The sequence below is a fragment of the Ranitomeya imitator genome, chromosome 5 (genome assembly GCF_032444005.1).
Source record: "Ranitomeya imitator isolate aRanImi1 chromosome 5, aRanImi1.pri, whole genome shotgun sequence".
Taxonomy (NCBI): domain Eukaryota; kingdom Metazoa; phylum Chordata; class Amphibia; order Anura; family Dendrobatidae; genus Ranitomeya; species Ranitomeya imitator.
Window position 1 is genome coordinate 487,930,300 of NC_091286.1, and position 20,343 is coordinate 487,950,642.

The 20,343-nt window shown below is 39.4% G+C and overlaps 1 protein-coding gene across 2 annotated transcripts in view; it reads left to right on the forward strand.

Moving 5' to 3' along the window:
- The window catches only part of SI (sucrase-isomaltase), a 427,600-nt gene that overhangs the window by 227,247 nt on the left and 180,010 nt on the right, over positions 1 to 20,343 (forward strand). For both annotated transcript variants that reach the window (XM_069727394.1, XM_069727395.1), the window contains 9 exons: positions 6,918 to 7,034; positions 9,068 to 9,152; positions 9,522 to 9,660; positions 10,249 to 10,382; positions 12,066 to 12,100; positions 13,050 to 13,166; positions 14,050 to 14,198; positions 15,864 to 15,948; positions 16,584 to 16,640. In XM_069727394.1, coding sequence (XP_069583495.1) covers positions 6,918 to 7,034; positions 9,068 to 9,152; positions 9,522 to 9,660; positions 10,249 to 10,382; positions 12,066 to 12,100; positions 13,050 to 13,166; positions 14,050 to 14,198; positions 15,864 to 15,948; positions 16,584 to 16,640 — 918 coding nt within the window. The remainder of the gene's footprint in view (positions 1 to 6,917; positions 7,035 to 9,067; positions 9,153 to 9,521; positions 9,661 to 10,248; positions 10,383 to 12,065; positions 12,101 to 13,049; positions 13,167 to 14,049; positions 14,199 to 15,863; positions 15,949 to 16,583; positions 16,641 to 20,343) is intronic.

A 20,343-nucleotide genomic window follows, 5' to 3' on the forward strand; every position in this document is an offset into this window, starting at 1 on the left:
ACCACTGCTGCAAGGTTACAGTGCTAACCACTTAAACATGGATTATTCTTTACTTAGCATCATATGTATTTATTATCCTTTAGATAAGCAATGTGGGGGTAACACATGTTAAGATTTGAAAATAGTTGATACACCTTGATAAAAAGGAGTTGATTAATATGCTAGAGATAAAAATGCAGAGGTTGCATGTAGTGTGACATATGTGATTCTGAAAATAAATTAAGGGCAGGGCATAGTGAACTTAATTTTTTGAGTACTGAATAGCTAGGAGGGATTCATAAGTATGCAAGGTGTGGTTAGTGGGTTCAGCTTTCATCTATCCTGCAGTGCCTCCATGGATCTTTGAGAAGTCACTTACAGTGCCTTGGGAAAGTATTAACCCCCTTGCTTTTTACATTTTTTGTTACATAACCACGTGTTTAACCCTCCGTCACATACAATATTCGGACTAACGAGTTCACATACAATGTGCCTGTCAGGCGCCTGCTGGAAAAATACCTATATCATCTAATGTTTGCAATTTCAGTGCTCTAAAAGTGATCAGTGACCTTCATAGGGACGTAATAAAAGAAACTACACATAATCAGTTGCAAAAAAAAAACATTTACTTAACTTAAAACTAATAACTATGAAATACAAACTTTTCAAAACTCCCGCCAAATAGTCCCCAGTTCGACTCTCTCAAAAAAATGTACAAAGAAAATTTTTGAACACAAACTTAATTTTAAGGTACCTTAACCCCTTACCGGCATCGGACGTACTATACCGTCCGATGCCGGCTCCCCTGCTTTGATGCAGGGCTCCGCGGTGAGCCCGCACCAAAGCCGGGACATGTCAGCTGTTTTGAACAGCTGACATGTGCCCGTGATAGGCGCGGGCAGAATCGCGATCTGCCCGCACCTATTAACTAGTTAAATGCCGCTGTCAAACCCAGACAGCGGCATTTAACTACCACTTCCGGCCGGGCGGCCGGAAATGACGTCATCGCCGACCCCCGTCACATGATCGGGGGTCGGCGATGCTTGTGAATGGTAACCATAGAGGTCCTTGAGACCTCTATGGTTACTGATTGCCCGTCGCTGTGAGCGCCACCCTGTGGTCGGCGCTCACAGCACACGTGCAATTCTGCTACATAGCAGCGATCAGCAGATCGCTGCTATGTAGCAGAGCCGATCGTGCTATGCCTGCTTCTAGCCTCTCATGGAGGCTATTGAAGCATGGCAAAAGTTAAAAAAAAATTTTTAAAAATATGTGAAAAAAAATAAAAAAACATAAAAGTTTAAATCACCCCCCTTTCGCCCCAATCAAAATAAATCAATAAAAAAAATATCAAATCTACGCATATTTCGTATCGCCGCGCTCAGAATCGCCCGATCTATCAATTAAAAAAAAGTATTAACCTGATCGCTAAACAGCGTAGCGGGAAAAAAATTCGAAACGCCAGAATTACGTTTTTTTGGTCGCCGCGACATTGCATTAAAATGCAATAACGGGCGATCAAAAGAACGTATCTGCACCGAAATGCTATCATTAAAAACGTCATCTCGGCACGCAAAAAATAAGCCCTCAACCGACCCCAGATGATGAAAAATGGAGACGCTACGAGTATCGGAAAATGGCGCAATTTTTTATTTTTCTAGCAAAGTTTGGAATTTTTTTTCACCACTTAGATGAAAAATAACCTAGTCTTGTTTGGTGTCTATGAACTCGTAATGACCTGGAGAATCATAATGGCAGGTCAGTTTTAGCATATAGTGAACCTAGCAAAAAAGCCAAACAAAAAACCAATGTGGGATTGCACTTTTTTTGCAATTTCACCGCACTTGGAATTTTTTTCCCGTTTTCTAGTACACGACATGCTAAAACCAATGATGTCGTTCAAAAATACAACTCGTCCCGCAAAAAATAAGCCCTCACATGGCCAAATTGACAGAAAAATAAAAAAGTTATGGCTCTGGGAAGGAGGGGAGCGAAAAACGAACACGGAAAAACGAAAAATCCCCCGGTCATGAAGGGGTTAAGTACTATTAAAAACATATTCAATCAGAAGTAGATGCTGAGGTTTCCCCAGAAAAGTCACACTTGCAGAGCAAATAGCAAGAATTACACACCATTTTTGCATGTGTCAGGCAAATTGCTTTATGACATTTGAGACATTCATAATTTGAAAGCCTTCTGGTTCCGCTTTCCGTTTGGCAGGTGGTGCATCTCCTTCTTTTGTGAGGTGGTGCAGATGGTGACTTTTCACCATCATCTTCTGGGCGGAACCTTTTGAGCTGAACTTGAAGGCGAGTGTGAGGTCTCTATCATCTAACAGCATGTTTGTTACTTCCTCAACATCAAGTTGTTTGGATAAATTGTACATTTTCCTCTCCATTTCAGCAGATAATCTGAAGCAAGAGAAGGAATATGTTAGGGAACTACTGTATATGCCTGAGCAGCACACTTTCTTTTATAAAATCTCCCTTATTTCTATGAAATATCCTCACATTTTGTGCTATACATTCATAAAACAAGCTAAATAAACTATTGTGATGAATAAAAACATAAAATACCAACCTTACTGAATGTGACGTATTCACATACAATGAGCCTGAGAGATCTGTGCAGCTATATCCTCTCCCCTGAAGCTCTGAAATCCAACTGTGATATCAGGTTTCACAGACCTTCAAGAGACAGGAAACTACCTGGAGGGAGGGGGTTTCCTCACAATCTGGTGAGGAAGGAGAAATGAAAGTAAAAGAGAAGCGCCTGTCAGATCAGTTGTATGTGACGGAGGGTTAAGTATTTTTCTAATTTGAATTGTGTGTAATGCATCAGCAATAATTAGTCTAAGTTGGTGAAGTGAAGTGATAAAAATATAGGGATAAATGTAATTATAACATCAAATTTAAAAAAATGGCAATGAAAGCACCTGAAAACTTATGGTGCAGGAAAATAACTTCATAGCTCATAAGATTTATGAAAGGAAGCCCGCCTGTGTATACTCTAAGTATCACATAGTCTGTCTGTGTATACATATATTTTCTGAAAGGCCAGAGAGGCTGCATCACCAGTAAAAAAGAGGCATCACTAGCTAAACAACACCATGAAGATTGCCAAACAAGTTAGGGACAAAGTTGCTGAGAAGTCCAATTCATTCCTGGGTTATAAAAAAAAAATTACCCGATCTCTGATGATCCCTCAAAACGCCATCAAATCCATTATCAATTTATCATCAAATGGAAAGAACTTGGTACCACAGCAAACCTATAAAGAGAGGGCCACCCACCATAACTCTCAGCCTGAGCAAGGAGGGCATTAAACAGACAGGCAGAGGCCAACGGTAACCGTAACCCTGAAGGAGCTGCAGAGTTCCCAAGCAGAGACTGGATTATCTGTCCATACGACCTCAATAAGCCATCTACTCCATAGAGGTGGCCTTTACGGAATAGTGGGCAGAATAAAGCCTTTTGCTTACACACAAAAGCTGTTAGGCTCATCTTGAGTTTTCCAAAAGACATGTGGGAGGTTCCCCGCCTAAAACAAAAATTAACTGTGATTTATCACATTTTTGGGAAGCTGAGTTCAAATTCCCTAGCCACACCAAGGCCTGATTACTGCCATACTTGTTTTCATTGAAGAAATCACTTACATGGGACATTCCTGACAAAGTGAAGTAGACTAAAAGATCCCCAAGAGCTAGACATCATGCTGCAATCCAAAGAAATACTGGAACAAAGGAGAAACAAAGTAATTGAGATCTTTCATTCTGGAAAAGGTTACAAAGCCTATGCCCCATCTCTTGATGATGCCGCTAACACCATGATACATGTTGTGGGGACTGTTGTGTTAAAAAATACCATCCTATTCTGCCAGATAATTGTAAGCCATCCGGGGTGCTATGCAATATGCTAATGCAGAGCAGTAAGCACTTTGATAATAGAAAAATAAATTTGGCAGATTAGGGACTGAACCTTATACCCTTATTGTTCACATTTTAGATTAAAATTAAAAGTAAAATTTTAAAGCGTTCTAGAGAGGGTTCATTTAAGGTTTTACCCAATTTGCTAATTATGGTTATAAAGCCATTTCTAAAGCTTTCAGATTCCCGCCAACCATAGTAAGAGCCATTATCCACAAATGGCTGGAGTGTCCAGCTGACCAAAATTACCCGATGAGGACAGGGACTACTTATCCAAAAAAGGCCCCACAGCAACATCCAAAGAACTTTAGGCCTCACATGCCTCAGTTAAGGTCAGTGTTCTTGAAAAAATGGGCTGCATAGCAGAGTTCCAAGAGGAAAACCACTGCTGAGCATTAAGAGCATAAAGGCTCATCTCTGTTTTGCCAGAAAACATTGGTGATCCCCAATACTTTTGGGAGAATACTTTGTATGCTTACGAGATAAAAGTTTAACTTTTTGGAAGGTATATGTTCCATTACATATTCCATAAAAGAAACACAGCATTTCAGAAAGGGAACATCATACCAGCAGTAAAATATGGTGGTGGTAGTGTGATGTTTTGGGCTGTTTTGCTGCTTTGGGACCTGGAAGACTTGCTGTGGTAAATACAACCATGAATTCTGCTGTTTATCAAAAAATCCTGAAGGACATTGTCCTGCCATCTGTTAGTGATCTCAATCAAACACACTTGGGAAATGCAGCAGGATAGTGATCCAAAACACACCAAGAAGAACACCAAAGAATGGCTTAAGAAAAAGAAAGTTAAGACTTTGGAGGTCCCTAGTCAAAATCCTGATCATAATCCAATTGAGATGCTGTGGCATGAACTTAAAGAGATGATTCATGCTCGGAAACAAGCCAATAACTGTATTACAACAATTCTGCAAAGATGAGTAGGCCATAATTCCTCCAGAGTTCTAGAAAAACTCATTGCCAGTTATTAAAAACTTTTGATTACAGTTGTTGCTGCTAAGGGTGACTCAACAAGTTGTTAGGTTTAGGGGGCGATCAATTTCTCACACAGGGCCTTGTAAGTTTGGATTTCTTTTTCCCTTAAAAATATAGACCTTCATTTAAAAACTGAATTTTGTGCTTACTTGTGTCATCATTGTCCGATATTGATCTGAAACATTTAAGTGTGACAAACATAAAAATATGAAGGGGCAAACACTTTTTCACACAACCGTATATTTGCATAGAAATATAACAGAGCATTTAAAAAATCACACAGGTCTAGACTGGAGAGAGCCTTGATGTGATTAGGAAACCTGCTCTGAAGCTAAGGGGCTTGGGATTTTACAAGATTTATGACAGCTACTCAACAGACGTTGAAAAAAGAGAAAAAGGGAGGTAATAGGCAGCCACTAAAGAAATTAATGGACTGGAGAGAGGAAGCAGGGATATTTATATTTAATCTCTCTCTCTTGGTTTGTATCTGCTGCCATTTGGCAATGGTCTGTACAGGTACTAGTGGCCAAACTCCATGGAAATCAGCTCTACAGTATGAAAGATAAAAGTTGTCATTGAAGCAGACAGAAAAAGCATGTTAAATTTAAATTTGCTTATTTTAAAGATTTCTAACTAAAGCAATTAAATAACTTGAGAATACGGCTTTAGGGTTATATTAATACAAGTCAATTAAACTTGACATGTTTACTACAACTTGCAAAGTTTTAATCAACACTGGAACATTTCACATTATATAGAAGAGAAACAATCTAATAGCTTAATAGCTAATCTCATATTTCAAGAACAGAGTAAACCATCTGAACCTTTGTAAGGCTGTTTTTATCATCATAATTAAGGAATGGTTCCTACTTGGTTTAAAGGGAATCTGTCACCCCATTTTAGGCCTATAAGCTAAGGCCACCGCCATCAGGGGCTTATCTACAGCATTGTATAATGCTGTAGATAAGCCCCTGATGTAACCTGAAATATAAGAAAAGCAAGTTAGATTATACTTACCCAAGGGTGGTCCCGGTGCGGTGCGGTCCGATGGGCATCGGGGTCTGGTCCGGGGCCTCCCATCTTCATACGATGACATCCTCTTCTTTGCTTCCTGTCGCGGCTCCCATGCAGGCGTACTTTGTCTGCCCTGTTGAGGGCAGAGCAAAGTACTGCAGTGTGCAGGTGCCGGGAAAGGTCAGAGAGGCCCGGCGCCTGTGCACTGCAGAACTTTGCCCCTGATGGCAGTGGCCTTAGCTTATAGGCCTAAAATGGGGTGACAGAGTCCCTTTAATACTCATTTTCTGATAGCTTTGTTTATAAATGTTTCCCTTTAGCTTTCACTGCTTACTGACTTCACACTTCTGGATCTGACCACTACCACAAAACAGCCAACCTACCACTATCAGGTAGTTGCAAGCTTTTTCAGGACTGAAGTTTCAAATAGCTCACTCTGACCCAAATATGAATTCTTCTGGGACTGAAGTCTCACACTGCCCAATAGGGCGGAAGTCTTACATATCTGTTGGCATCTTAGCTAGCACCCATCGCAAGGATGAATTTTCACACAGCCAACACAGTCTACAAGATTATCTTCTGATTGTATGCCCTGGCCTTTTCTCCATGAGAACGCCTGCTTTGCAGCACTCTTCTGCTTTCACTTTTGAGGACCTTCTACTTTCTGTCCCAAAGTCGGTCAATATAATGAGCAACTTTTAGTCAGATATAGCATCTATCTTTAAGGCCTCCTGTACAACCCTTCATGGACTAGCTGCAATCTACTGTTCTCAAGAGTCAAAGACAAGCTGGCCAAGCCTCTCATGAGATCTCATTGCATGCACACAATCTTTTTCTTAGTGAAGACATTCAGATTCTTAGTCGCTTGCTGTTACTTCAGCCCAATAATATGCCACATGGAGGATGAAGAAATTAAAGATAGAAAAAAAGCAAAATGAAAAAGTAAGAAACAATTTGATAACAAAAAAATAATGAAATGTTAAGTAACATTATTTTTATTATTATAAAGCTCTACAGGTCTTATGCTGCATTCCCGGACTTTTTCCTTGAAAGAACTGCAAAATGGTGGGCCCAAGAAATTGAAGAATATCGAAGCAAACATATTAGATTTGATGGGCTTTGGATAGTAAGTACATTTTCTTTTTGAACTAGACTATAATCATCATCATGGATAATACTTAACCATGCATCTGTTTCAGATTAATTAGATCTTATTTCAACACTGCTCACATCTGCAATGGAGGCTTTATCAAAACAACGCACAACTTGGCTGAACTTGACATCATTATAAACTAAAGGGATGCATTATATCTTACCAATGACTTTAAGTGATATGGCTGATTTGGCACTGTGTTGTGGTTTCCATTCAAAATGTAAACACGAGGTTTAGTTTTTGTAGCTGGAAAAACAGTGGAAACATTTAGATTTATGCCACTTTGAATTTCTAATATATAATTGCCTAGAATACTACTTCCTGCAATTTGTGCCAACTTCCGTGGCTTTGTCCGGAGCTAATGTCCGGAGCTAATGTCCGGAGCTAATGTCCGGAGATTAATTGCCTAGAATACTACTTCCTGCAATTTGTGCCAACTTCCGTGGCTTTGTCCGGAGCTAATGTCCGGAGCTAATGTCCGGAGCTAATGTGCAGAGATAATGTCCGGAGCTAATGTCCGGAGCTAATGTCCGGAGCTAATGTCCGGAGCTAATGTCCGGAGATAAGTGACGTCAACAGTGTCCAGTGTCTGATTGGTTGCCGCCTGCTGCGAGCGACCAATCAGAAACGTGCCGTACTGTGACACACTCCGCCCGCCATTTTGGTGTTATTTTTGAATTTTTACCTCACAGCAAGTTTCTACTGCGTGGAGGCGGGCCCAATGACGTTGCTCTTCAAGCTCCTGCCGAATTTCGTCAAAAAAATGATAATACCATTTACCAAAACTATATATATTTAGTTGTGAAGTGGTTCAGTGACATTTTCACACCAATTTTGAACTTTTGTTTGGTGTTTTCTCCATATACTGCCTATTATTTTTGTTCTTTCTTACTATTATTTATTAATTGTATTATTCTTACATTTGAATAAATAAAGTATATATGGATTCTAGACTCCCGATTTTTTAGAATCGGGCTGCCATCTAGTATATAATAATCACCAAACTAAAAATTGTCTAAATAATAACGCCTCCACAATTGAATCATTTGCTTTAATTAGTCAGATGTTCTTTGAGAGGATGAAGATATGTACTGTAATTCACTAATAAAAACATTATTTTAGAGCATCTACATTTGACAAAAATGGAAAATGACATTGCAGAAAAAATAAAATGACCATCAAGTAACCAAATTATCTAAACATTCTATGCTAAAAATAATTGATTCAATCTAAAATGAATATTACAGTAGCATGAGTTCTTTGACATACATATAGTACAAACTGTAGCTTTTATTAAATAATATCATTTAGAATTGAATTATATGTGTTATGTACTTGCATGAAATAATGAAATATAGGTATAGCAGAAGAAAGCCATGAATTAAAATAAGCAGGTTAGTCTGTACCTTTCTGAAATTTAATTAATAGTATGTCACATGCATCTGCACTGTGGAAATATTTATGTTTCAGCAATTTACCAAAATAGTCCTTAAGACTGGCACATGAACAAAAATTCGTAATAACTCTAGCTCATAATTTGTAGATAATGAGTTTAAGGGTGCAATCGGATGGCTATATAAATCGAAGCGAGATTTGAATACAGCGCGAACTAACCAACGGCACTCCCGACCTGAGCACGACAATTGCACATACTTCTATGCGGCTGGCATGCTGGGGTTTGGAGAGCCACCGGCCAGTCCGCGCACTGGATTCCAATCTTGCTCCGATTTACAAGGCATGCTTACACTGCCCTACATTTAGTTCTGTCTACTTCTATAAAAGGCAAAAAACAGTGTAAAGAATGACATAACAATTGTACACAGTGCTCTCGAATGTCTTCAGATCTGTGGCTTCTATTAAGTATAGTGTACTTGAAATCAAGCTACCCATTTAATCTTGCTCTATATGGCCATATAGACAGCAAAATATCCTTTAGTCATCACACAACTATATACATAAATGGCTTAAGAATATTAAGTGACTTTTCTCATTGTCAACTATCTTAGGATATGAATGAGCCAGCTAGCTTTGTGCATGGATCCGTACATGGTTGCAGAGATGAAACCTTGAACAACCCTCCCTATATGCCAGGTAGCTATGTTTACAGCTAATATAAATGTATATTTAATATTTCGTTAGATGAATGTGGAATTCATCTATCTGTATTGCTTGGAAAAGAAGGCGGGTAGATTGCTTCCAGGTGAATATGAGCTGGACATTATATGCACAAGCATTTTGCAGTGTTTACCCAGCATCCAAACAGGCAATACATGTAATAGGGAATAAAGGAAGTAACATTTACTGTATCAGTCTTGCTCAGTGTGTTCCTTTAGGAAATAATTAGCAATTAGCAGAATCTCTTTCTAATGTTGTCACAAATTTTATAAAAAGTGTTAAACTGTGCATAAATCATGACAAAATTACTTTTGGTGGTACATTCTTGCTTTATTTTTCTCTCAGCATTAAGTGACCGTCATGAAGGATTAATATATAAGACAATATGTATGGAGAGTCAACAGTACCTGCCCGATGGAACTCCTGTGAACCACTATGATGTCCATAGTTTATATGGATGGTCACACGCAAAACCCACATATGAGTAAGCATTTATTCTAAACAAAATTTAAAGGTGTATTCCAGACAAAAATATTAACAATGTATCTATTGGATAGATGTTAGATTACTGGAGGTCTGACCTATGGGACCACTCACATGACCATACTTGGTTACAGTGATGGTCGAGCATAAGCACTGTCGTTCTATTTAAACCTAGCATATGAGCACTGCATTCTTGATCTCCAGTCCATTCAAACTTTCTGCCATGATCATGGGAAAACATAGACTGGAGAGGCAATAAATGTTTTTGCAGGAATATCTTTTTAAGATTGTCTTCGCCCAATGAAATTGTTACTTTTAAGGGCTATTGATAACTGACATCATGACACATTAGAATGTCGAAAATACATTTTTTTCAGTCACCCATTTTCCCCATTTGTTAAGTTGGTGCACTTTTATTGAATTGCATAAATCTTTAAGGCTTCTTTCTGATATAATTAAAAGAGGTCCGTCATAATAACAGGTTCAATTTGTGACTTTAATTTTAAGTTTAAAATTCAATAAATTCATGATTCATTTCAAATTTACATATTATGAACATGAAAATTAAATTATCCTTTATATTTGATAGTGCTCTTCGCCGCATCACAGGAGAACGTGGAATAGTCATCTCTCGTTCTACATATCCAACATCTGGACAATGGGTTGGTCACTGGCTTGGAGACAACACTGCTGCCTGGAATCAAATTGATAAATCTATTATTGGTAAATATCATGACCTTATTATAAGTTATGCATATGTTACACATGTGCTTCCTAACCTTTTTAATAACTTGTGAAATTTATTTTTTTTGATTACAGTATCTAGTGCCATTAATTCTGCAGCACTTTTCAGACATCATCACTGTCCTCAATGGGGCTCACAATCTACATTTCCTATCAGTATATTATTGTGTTGGTCTTCTCCCATACCCTAAATGGGAGCAAATGTTGTCCTTGGTGGAATTTGAAACCAAGGCCCCAGCACTTTGAGGTTACAGGGCGAAGAACTGTCCATGATATTATTAACTATTATGTTGAAAGTTATAGAGCAGGAGGAGATAATTAAATTGACATAAACAGTTGCCTTGGAGGTAGCATAATGTACGATAACTCGATTGTGCCAGTCTTCATTCTAGATACATTAACAACATAGTCTGCAGTGTCCCTGGAGTCATCTATCATCAAGCACATCTAGAATTGGTTGCAGTTGCAGTAGGAGCTGACAGTAGTGGATCTTGATGATTTGTGTGCCCAAATTAATCCATTCTGGCAGAAAATTCCTCAGACAATTATTAAGAGCAACTATTTGGTATTGCAATTTCTATATTGAGGAATATATTTTACTATAAATTATAATAACTCTTTTTTCTGGAATGACGATTACATTACTATCATAGTCTTGCACTTTTTTGATATTTTAAACCATATATCTTATAGATAACAGCCTCCAGGAAATCAGTTCATCATCCTAATTACCGCTTGTTTACCCTGATTTCAAAACATTTGGTATTTTATGCTGGGCAACTTCAAAAGTTAGCCAAAAAAGGAATCCTACTAAAATAACAACAAAAGGCTGCCCATTAATTTGAACATATTTTCTATAAAATTGTGAGACTGGAAAGCCAACTAAGTAGTACAGCTGCATAATCTCCATTAAAATAATGATATGGACAAAATAGAATATTGTTTTTACGACTGATTAAAATAAATAAAAAAATTATTTCAGATCTTGTAAATTGAGCATCTCTTGTCTCCCATTTTATAAGGATATTTGATTTTTATGTCATACCATGGTGCCCAGTAAGAAATATTTCAAGTCAGCCATTCTGACAAGCTACAGTCCGTGTCATAAAAGCAAGGCTTAAATCTTTCAGAAAAGTGGCTAATATCTGTATATTACATATAATATCTGTATATCTAGAGTAAAAGCTCATCCTCTATTATATCTGTAGGATTCTAAAACATCAGATTAACTTCAGGAGATATAAATATTGCTAAATATTTAATAATATAAAAATATGAAATATTAAATAGCTTTAAGTATTAAATAGCTCAGGCTAAACGTATTCCTATTTCAATTTGTGCAAGAACATGAACATGATGTCTCCTTTTTTCAGACAAATGGATGGAAGCAGACAGAGAGTTATAATGTTCTACAAGAGAAGGGGTTAGGGGCTACAACATCTGTGCCGCGCTATCACAGAAGCTGTTGGCCTCTTCTGTCGCGGGATTGTGAGGTGTTAAGAGATTTCCAACTTCAGTTTGGATTTTGCTACAGATGTCTCTTATGCAACTGACAACTCCAATTTCAAGAACAGGACATTAAAATTTCATTAATTTGAAACCAGTAAAAAATGCACAGACAATAAGTATTTATTTATAATTATGTATTTGTATTTTTTTTAGGCATGTTGGATTTTAGCCTTTTTGGTATTTCGTATGTAAGTACTTTAAAGTATTTTCACCTTATAAAAGAGAGTAAATGTTAGGAATCTTGTCTTTTAGATACCTATACTTCCAATTCAGATTCAGCAACTGGTCATCAGTGAGGAGGTCCGAACAGGTGGGAAGTGACCAGGAAGCAAACGCAAACCTTACTCCACTGGACTGACACTTATAATAAATGCACAACACGTTGTTCTATATCAGAGTGAAGAAATAAAAGGGGGTAGACTTTAAGAGGGAGGATACATATAACTAAAACCTATGAATTATTTATTTAGTTATTTTAAATAACACAATAATGGCTGAATGAGCTTTAAAATAGTATGATTTGCATGGGTGTCTTTGCTTCAATCGTGATTGCTCAGAGCAGGTATTGTAGTATTGTAGCTATTTAAAAGATATATATTTTTACATTTTTGTAGCCTTGGACTTTTCAGTTTGAACTGCAGAGCTGAAATGATGTTGAATATATTGAAAGAATTACTAGTATTTTTATTATATAGACTTATTTCAGAGTTTTAGATGCACAATGCATACTGAGTCATTGCTGGATCGACAGCTCAAGAGCTCTCTGATCACATATGTGTTAGAGTCTAAGTTAGTGGGATCAAACTTGGGATCCATTGTATGATGAATGGATTGAGAGTACTTCTACTGCTAAGAAAGGATTATGACAATCATGCCCTTTTTAAAAAAAAATAAACTAAGGGAAATACTGCACCAGATTTATGGACTTTCATCCAGCCCTAACCTTGAGAAACTGGAGACTGTTCTTACATGACTACCACAAGGCATGGGCTTTATCTGCCTAGTGATACAACTGGTCCGGTAGCCCTTCAAATCTTTGATATTTTATAAAATATAATGTATTTATGTATTTATTATGAAATGCTACATATAACCTTACTAAAATGTTTCTATTCCCCTTTTAATATGTGTATATAGACTGGAGCGGACATTTGCGGATTTTTTCAAGACACTACATATGAATTATGTGCCCGATGGATGCAACTGGGAGCTTTTTACCCATTTTCAAGAAATCACAATGGAAAAGGATGGATGGTACTTTACTAAGCAAACTTTACTTTTTTTTGAAATGTTGGATTATGTTGGTCTGAAAAATGTCAGCGTTTATACTGTACATACATATATGCTAGCCACCTTAGGGAGAGACCCAAGTTGGGCTAAATGTAGCGGGACGAAAGAGACCGAAAAGCCCTCTACTTACAGGAAATACATAGTGGATGCTTTCCTGAAACGGAAAGTACTTGCAAGCAGCATAATACAAAGAATAGCAGGTTTACCCAGAACCCTTTGCAGTAGGCAGAGCTATGCAAATCATCTCTTTCCACCCCTGTCTAATCCACAGCGCTTGGAACCGCCAAGCATGCAATGCTGCGGATTAGTTTCTAAATTTACACAGCCAACCAATTCCTACCTGTGGACACGTGTTTCGGGCTTTAGGCCCTCATCAGCACAGTGCTGGAATTGGTTGGCTGTATGGAGTAAATTTAGAAACTAATCCGCAGCATTGCACGCTTGGCGGTTCCAAGCGCTGTGGATTAGACAGGGGTGGAAAGAGATGATTTGCATAGCTCCGCCTACTGCAAAGGGTTCTGGGTAAACCTGCTATTCTTTGTATTATGCTGCTTGCAAGTACTTTCCGTTTCAGGAAAGCATCCACTATATACTGTACATATACTGTATTTGTAGGTTTCTTTATGTAATTGTTTTACTCAAGTTTCTTATGCTTTTTTGAAATTTAACTCTGCTTTTGCTGAAATGTTAGCACATTACCTACATTATTTTATGCTAAGAAATTCATATGTATCTCAATTAGTAACTAATGAGGAACAAACTATTAATAGTAAGGGCATCCATGCAGAAGACACAATTAGGTTGGTAACAATTGTAATTGCATTAATAAAATATTATTTTATTTCAGAAACAAGATCCAGTCAGCTTTAATTCAACATTTGAAGTTTTATCAAGGGATGTCCTGAATATTCGATATACACTTCTGCCATACTTGTACACCTTGCTATTTGATGCTCATACAACAGGTTCCACTGTAGTAAGACCACTCCTCCATGAGTACGTAGCTTCATTTTATGGATTTCATGCATTCAAACTTTTTACAAATGTTATATTGAATTATCTACATAAAAAGATTTCCTTTAAAGGGAACCTGTCACTTGATTTTAGCAGGCCCTGTGTTCGGTCCGATGGGCGATGTTTTCTGTGGTTTCATTGACCCCTTCCTTTCCTGCTGGCCGCACTATTTTCTTGAATGTGAGTTGGTTTCCTCTTTAGTACACGCGTGTGCAAGGCAATCTTGCCTTGCGCACGCACAGTATGCTTTGCCCAACTGCGGGCAAAGCCAAAAAGCATTAGTGCTCAGGCACCGTCGCACTATGACCTGGTACACAGCAAAATACTTCTGGGATATAGTGCGGCAGCACATGCGCACTAATGCTTTTCGGCTTTGCCCGCAGTTGGGCAAAGCGTACTGCCTGTGCGCAAGGCAAGATTGCCTTGCGCACGCGTGTACTATGGAGGAAACCCACTCACATTCAAGAAAATAGTGCGGCCAGCGGGAAAGGAAGGGTCAATGAAACAACAGAAAACACCGCCCATTGGACCAAACACAGGGCCCGCCAAAATCAGGTGCAGAGTCCCTTTAAATCTTTCAGTATCTGAAAGATCTAGGTAGCATTTTAAAGCCACTGGACAAGTCTGCATTTCATGGTCCATGTACAAACTACAATTTCTTGACTAGGGTCTACTTAGGCTTTTAATCTAGGTCAAAAACCTGATGCAGGTCCATAAACCACAGTACATGTACGGACCATAATATTTGTATGTGTAAAGCTGGACTGATTACGAATAGCAGGCAATTATCTTTTACATTCAAAGATATTAAAGATTTTATTTTTTGCGTTACTTATTATTTTTTTGCAATAATTGGGGCAATTTAAGTTTTTCCCCACTGTTACATTATTGATTTATTAACCAGACATTTCCAGTTCTAGTTATTATTTTTCTGAATCATGTTTCTGTAGTAAAACTAGCAAAGAATACCAAGGCAGACACCACAAAACATATAGCTAGAGTGCCACTATAATCAGTAGGATGAAATCTGAGCAATATAGTAACAATAAGAAACATTATTTAAAAGTATACAAAATTGTAAACTGACTGTCTTGGGGAATAATCACACCTTTTTTACCAACTTATCAAAATTAATTGACACCTAGAAGGCTATTTTTCCGAAGATACGTGTGGAGATTTCATTTCACACATGGTCCTTTATAACTGCTCTGCGATATTTGATAGTTATTTATACTTCATACTATTTGGTTATTTTAGCACATAAAGGATTTTTCTTAACTGTTTGTTCCATGTGTTTTTATCTAGGTTTGGATCATTTATTACACTGTATGCTTGGTTACATTAGCGTATAGTATTATTTTTTAATAGAATAGTTATACATAACGCCCTTATTACTGAAATCCATGTTGTGGGTGCTTGACCTTACTAGTACTTTATGCATTTCTGGGTGTTTTTGTTGGTTTTAGTTATGTTTCCTACTATATACAGTAATTTTGAATAGATTTAAATAAACTTTATTTCTGTTCTATAGATTTAATTTGATTATTGGATGTGCCTTCTTTATACAGAGTATCTTTTACGCAATATATTGCTAAGTTTTTGTAGCAAAATACATAATAATTGCATCTGTTTGTTCAACTTTTCAAGATTCATTGCAGATAACATAACATGGGATATTTATGAACAGTTCCTATGGGGAGCAGCATTTATGATCAGCCCTGTACTTAGGGAAGTAAGTAAAAATTAAATTATTCATAAGGATCATCTCTTTTTACCTTCCATACTCTAACAGTTCAGTTATTGGAACAGCAGATTTTATATTCCAGGTCCTTCTGAACCTTGAAATCTACAAGAACTTATTCAAATATTCACTGGGCTCTCTTGCCCATTCTCACTTCAGAACTCATCCACTGTGAGTGCTTATCTCCATACAAAAAGGGCCATGATTCTAAATGAATGGAAACGTTCTAACATGCCCTCTAGATATCACAGGTCATTTATAGTATTGGTATTTTTGACTTTGGGGCCCTGGTGCAACTGCTACCCCTGCACCTACAGTTGAAACCAGATGTGGCAAAATATTGTGACAATATTTGGCTCAAATTTCTGGCTAAAAGTAAGTCACCTTGTAGCTGGCATAATTATAGACTGGACAGTCTTAGAATGAGATAGATTTATCAAACAGCATGAGCTATTTGATAAATTTGATGCATTTCGAGAATTTCTAGTCTACATTTGCGCTGTGTAATAATTGCACAGTATTATAGATATGCCCATTGTGTCCGATGATTACATCTATAGGTCTAATAGCATTATTATTTATTAGTCTTCTTCACTTATCAGTTATCCGTTTTTGCTTAATTGTAGAACGCCAGAACTGTTGACGTCTACTTCCCAAACACAGTTTGGTATGACTATCACACAGTAAGTGCTTTGGCTTTAATATATTTATTGGTTGTAGCTGTTAAAAGGAATGCATGATAAAAATATGGAAATTTTTGGTCTAGAAAAAGAGCAACTTTGATTTTTGTATCTTATCTGTGTCTTATCTCTATTTAACTGAATAGTGCTTAGCTGCTGTACGAGCCATAGCATAATGCTTATGGGACAAACTTTATGATTTAGCAAAACAGATTCCTGCCTTACAAGAGACAATATTTTTTGCTATTCCATCAACATAGCTGTTTAAAAGATTGTATATCCTGTGATCATTTGGAGTTTTGATTGACATAATTCTTAACTAAAATCTAAAAGGTGAAGAAAACGCAATTTCATCATTTTGGGGGGGTTTGTTTTTACGACATTCATTGTGTGGTAGAAATGACCTGGCAAACTAATTCTTCAGGTCAGTATGATTATGGGAAATTTAAACTTTTCTAGTTGATTTTATGTTTTATTGGCTAATATATAATTATTAGCTTTCTGAAAACAAAAATATTTTTGTCATCATTTTTCTGAAGCTTGTAACTTTTTATTTTTCCTTTGATGGGGCAGTGTGAGGGCTTGTGGGGGTGGTGAGCTCATATTTATAGTGGTATCATTTTGGTGTACATGCGTTTTGAATACTTTTCATTGCACTTATTGATTAGATCACTTATACTATGTAATGCAATGTTGAAATTTTGAAATATACATTGAAATTTGCAATCTCCTTTGGGCTTCACAGCAGTAAAAAGATGACGGCAATAGTGGAGCCTTAAGTAGGATGCCTGCTGTTAGGAGTCGAGTTTCCTCTGCTGCACAGGGGGAATCTTGATCCATCTCCGCTGCGGTCTCCCATTCTCCTCCAGCCGCAGTGGAGTCTGCTCAGCAGGGACATCGATCCCAGCGTCTCGCTCAGTCTGACTCTGTGCGAAGAGTTGCTGCTGCTTCTCCAGTCTCTGCCATTAAAGTCAGTGCTGGTCAGCAGCGAGCGGACTTCTCTGGGACTAAGTCCTTGTCTGCATGTACTGAGCATGCCCAGGGTAAGATCTCCCGTTGGAGATCGAGGGTCATGTGCTCAGGCTCTGCAGCACATTCCATTGGTCCTCTTGGCAGGTCTTGGAAGGGCAAAAGTGCTGTAGCCACTTCCTGTGCTGCAACTATATAAACTGCGCATGACCGCACGGCCATGCGCTAGTATTGTCTCATAACGTTATATGTGTGTGTGTAGATGAATGTATGTCGATGGATGAAAGCTCCTAAATATCCCTCCCTAGAGTTGTTGTCTGCTCGCGGATGTTGGTAGCTATCTAGCGCCTGACTAGTCATCTGCACGATACACACATTACAGCGTCCTCTTGCTGTGTCCGCCTGTACGGCGCCGTGCGCTTGCCTTGCGCTTTCCATACCCAAGCCAGTGTGGTTGGTGGCGTCCGTCTGTGCGGCATTGCTCGCAGTCCTGTGCATTTATATATTTAAACTTAGTTTCCTTACACACCCAGTTGTGGTGTAGTGCCAGCGAGGGTCTAATCGGACTTCAATCCCAGTTGGGGTTAAGTACGCTGACTACTCGCTCGCGCTTTAGGTGCGGTACCGCGATCCTGTGACGCAACGGGATTGCTTCCTTCACGCTGGGTGAGGTTGAACCCACGTGTATATACTTTAGTGTACCGCCATATAGTCTGTATTTACTAGCAGCAGGTTTTCACCTGCACGGTGGACCCCGGACTGCAAACGCATCTATATCACCTTTCTTGGTGCGTTCCGCCAGTCCTAACAGAATACTAGCGCCAGGGTCTGGCTAGTAAATGATGGACGATCAGCGTTCACAGCGGTACATCCAGCAGCTGGAGGGAAGGTTGGCGGCTCTTGAGCGTTCAACTTCAGCTGTGGATGTCACTGCTGTCGCTGTTCAGGCTGCTAGTGTTGCTGCAGCCACCTTGTCCACTGCTGCTCCTGTCCCGACTCTAACTCGCCTCCCGCTTCCAGAGAAATTTTCTGGTGACAGTAAGTCTTGTAGGGGTTTCGTGAGTCAGTGCTCTATCCATCTCGAGCTTCTGGCTTCTCGTTTCCCTACAGAGCGGGCTAAGGTGGGATTTATAGTGTCTCTTCTGTCGGACAGAGCGTTGCAGTGGGCTACGCCGCTATGGGAGCGTAGCGATCATGTGGTACAGAGTGCTCCGTTGTTTCTGAGCACTCTGAAACAGGTCTTTTTAGGACCTCGTGTCACCCATGATACGGCGCTGCAATTGTTGGCATTGACTCAGGGCTCGTCCTTGGTCAGTCATTTTGCCGTCCACTTCCGCACCTTAGCATCTGAGCTGGAGTGGTCAGATAAAGCCCTCATTCCAATATTTTGGAGGGGGCTGGCTGACCACGTTAAGGACGCCCTGGCCACTAGGGAGATTCCCGCCACACTGGAGGAATTAATTGCTCTATCCACTCGTATTGATCTCCGTTTTCACGAGCGGAGGTTAGAGCGAGCCCGGTGTAGGCAGAGGTTTCGGCTGGCTCCCACCTTCGCCAAACCTTTGGAATCTCCAGACCAGGCTCCTGAGCCCCATGAGCCTGTGGTAGAGTCTCGAGCAGGATCTAAGTCCCGGACCGCTCGTGCACTCCAGATTTGTCATCTTTGCCAACAGTCTGGACATCTTGCCTCCAGATGTCTCCAGCGGTCGAGGAAACGTCAGCGTCTAGTGGTAGTTGGTGGAGGTGCACTAGACACGGCGACGTTTGCCTCCAAATTGTCCTTTAAGGGGACAATAAAATTGGGCTCATCCTCTCACTCGGTGGAACTCTGCGTGAATTTTGGGGCGGAGGGCAATTTTATGTCTTCAGCCTTCGCCCAACGTCACACAATTCCTCTGGTCATGCTATTTCAACCAGTAACGGTACGAGTGGTGAATGGGTCGACACTGCCCACACAGATTACACATCAAACTATCCCTTTTACTCTGTCCATGTCACCATCTCATCAGGAGATTATATCTCTACTTGTCATTCCTGAGGGAATTGATGAGGTTCTCTTGGGGATACCTTGGTTACGGTACCACTCTCCTCACATCGAATGGTCCTCAGGCAGAATTCTGGGATGGGGTGAATCTTGTGGGAACAGGTGTCATCGAGAGTGCGTTCAGGTTACTACTACAGAGGTACCCGCAGATCTCTCCTCTCTCCCCAAGCAATATTGGTCTTATGCAGACGTATTCTCCAAAAAGGCAGCGGAGACTCTTCCGCCCCATCGCCCCTATGACTGTCCTATTGATCTCTTGCCTGGTGCTGAGCCTCCCCGGGGTCGAGTCTATCCATTATCTCTCCCGGAAACGGAGGCAATGTCTCAGTACATACAAGAGAATCTGGCAAGAGGGTTCATCAGGAAGTCAGTTTCACCTGCTGGGGCAGGGTTCTTTTTCGTGCAGAAGAAGAATGGAGAACTACGCCCATGCATAGACTACAGGGGTCTTAATGCTATCACAGTTAAGAACAAGTACCCTTTGCCGTTGATATCTGAGCTTTTTGATAGGCTTCGGGGAGCTAGAGTGTTTACTAAATTAGATCTGCGGGGTGCTTATAACCTGATTCGCATCCGTGAGGGGGACGAGTGGAAAACGGCATTTAACACCAGATATGGGCACTATGAGTATCTGGTGATGCCCTTCGGGCTCTGTAATGCACCTGCCGTTTTCCAAGACTTTGTCAACGACAT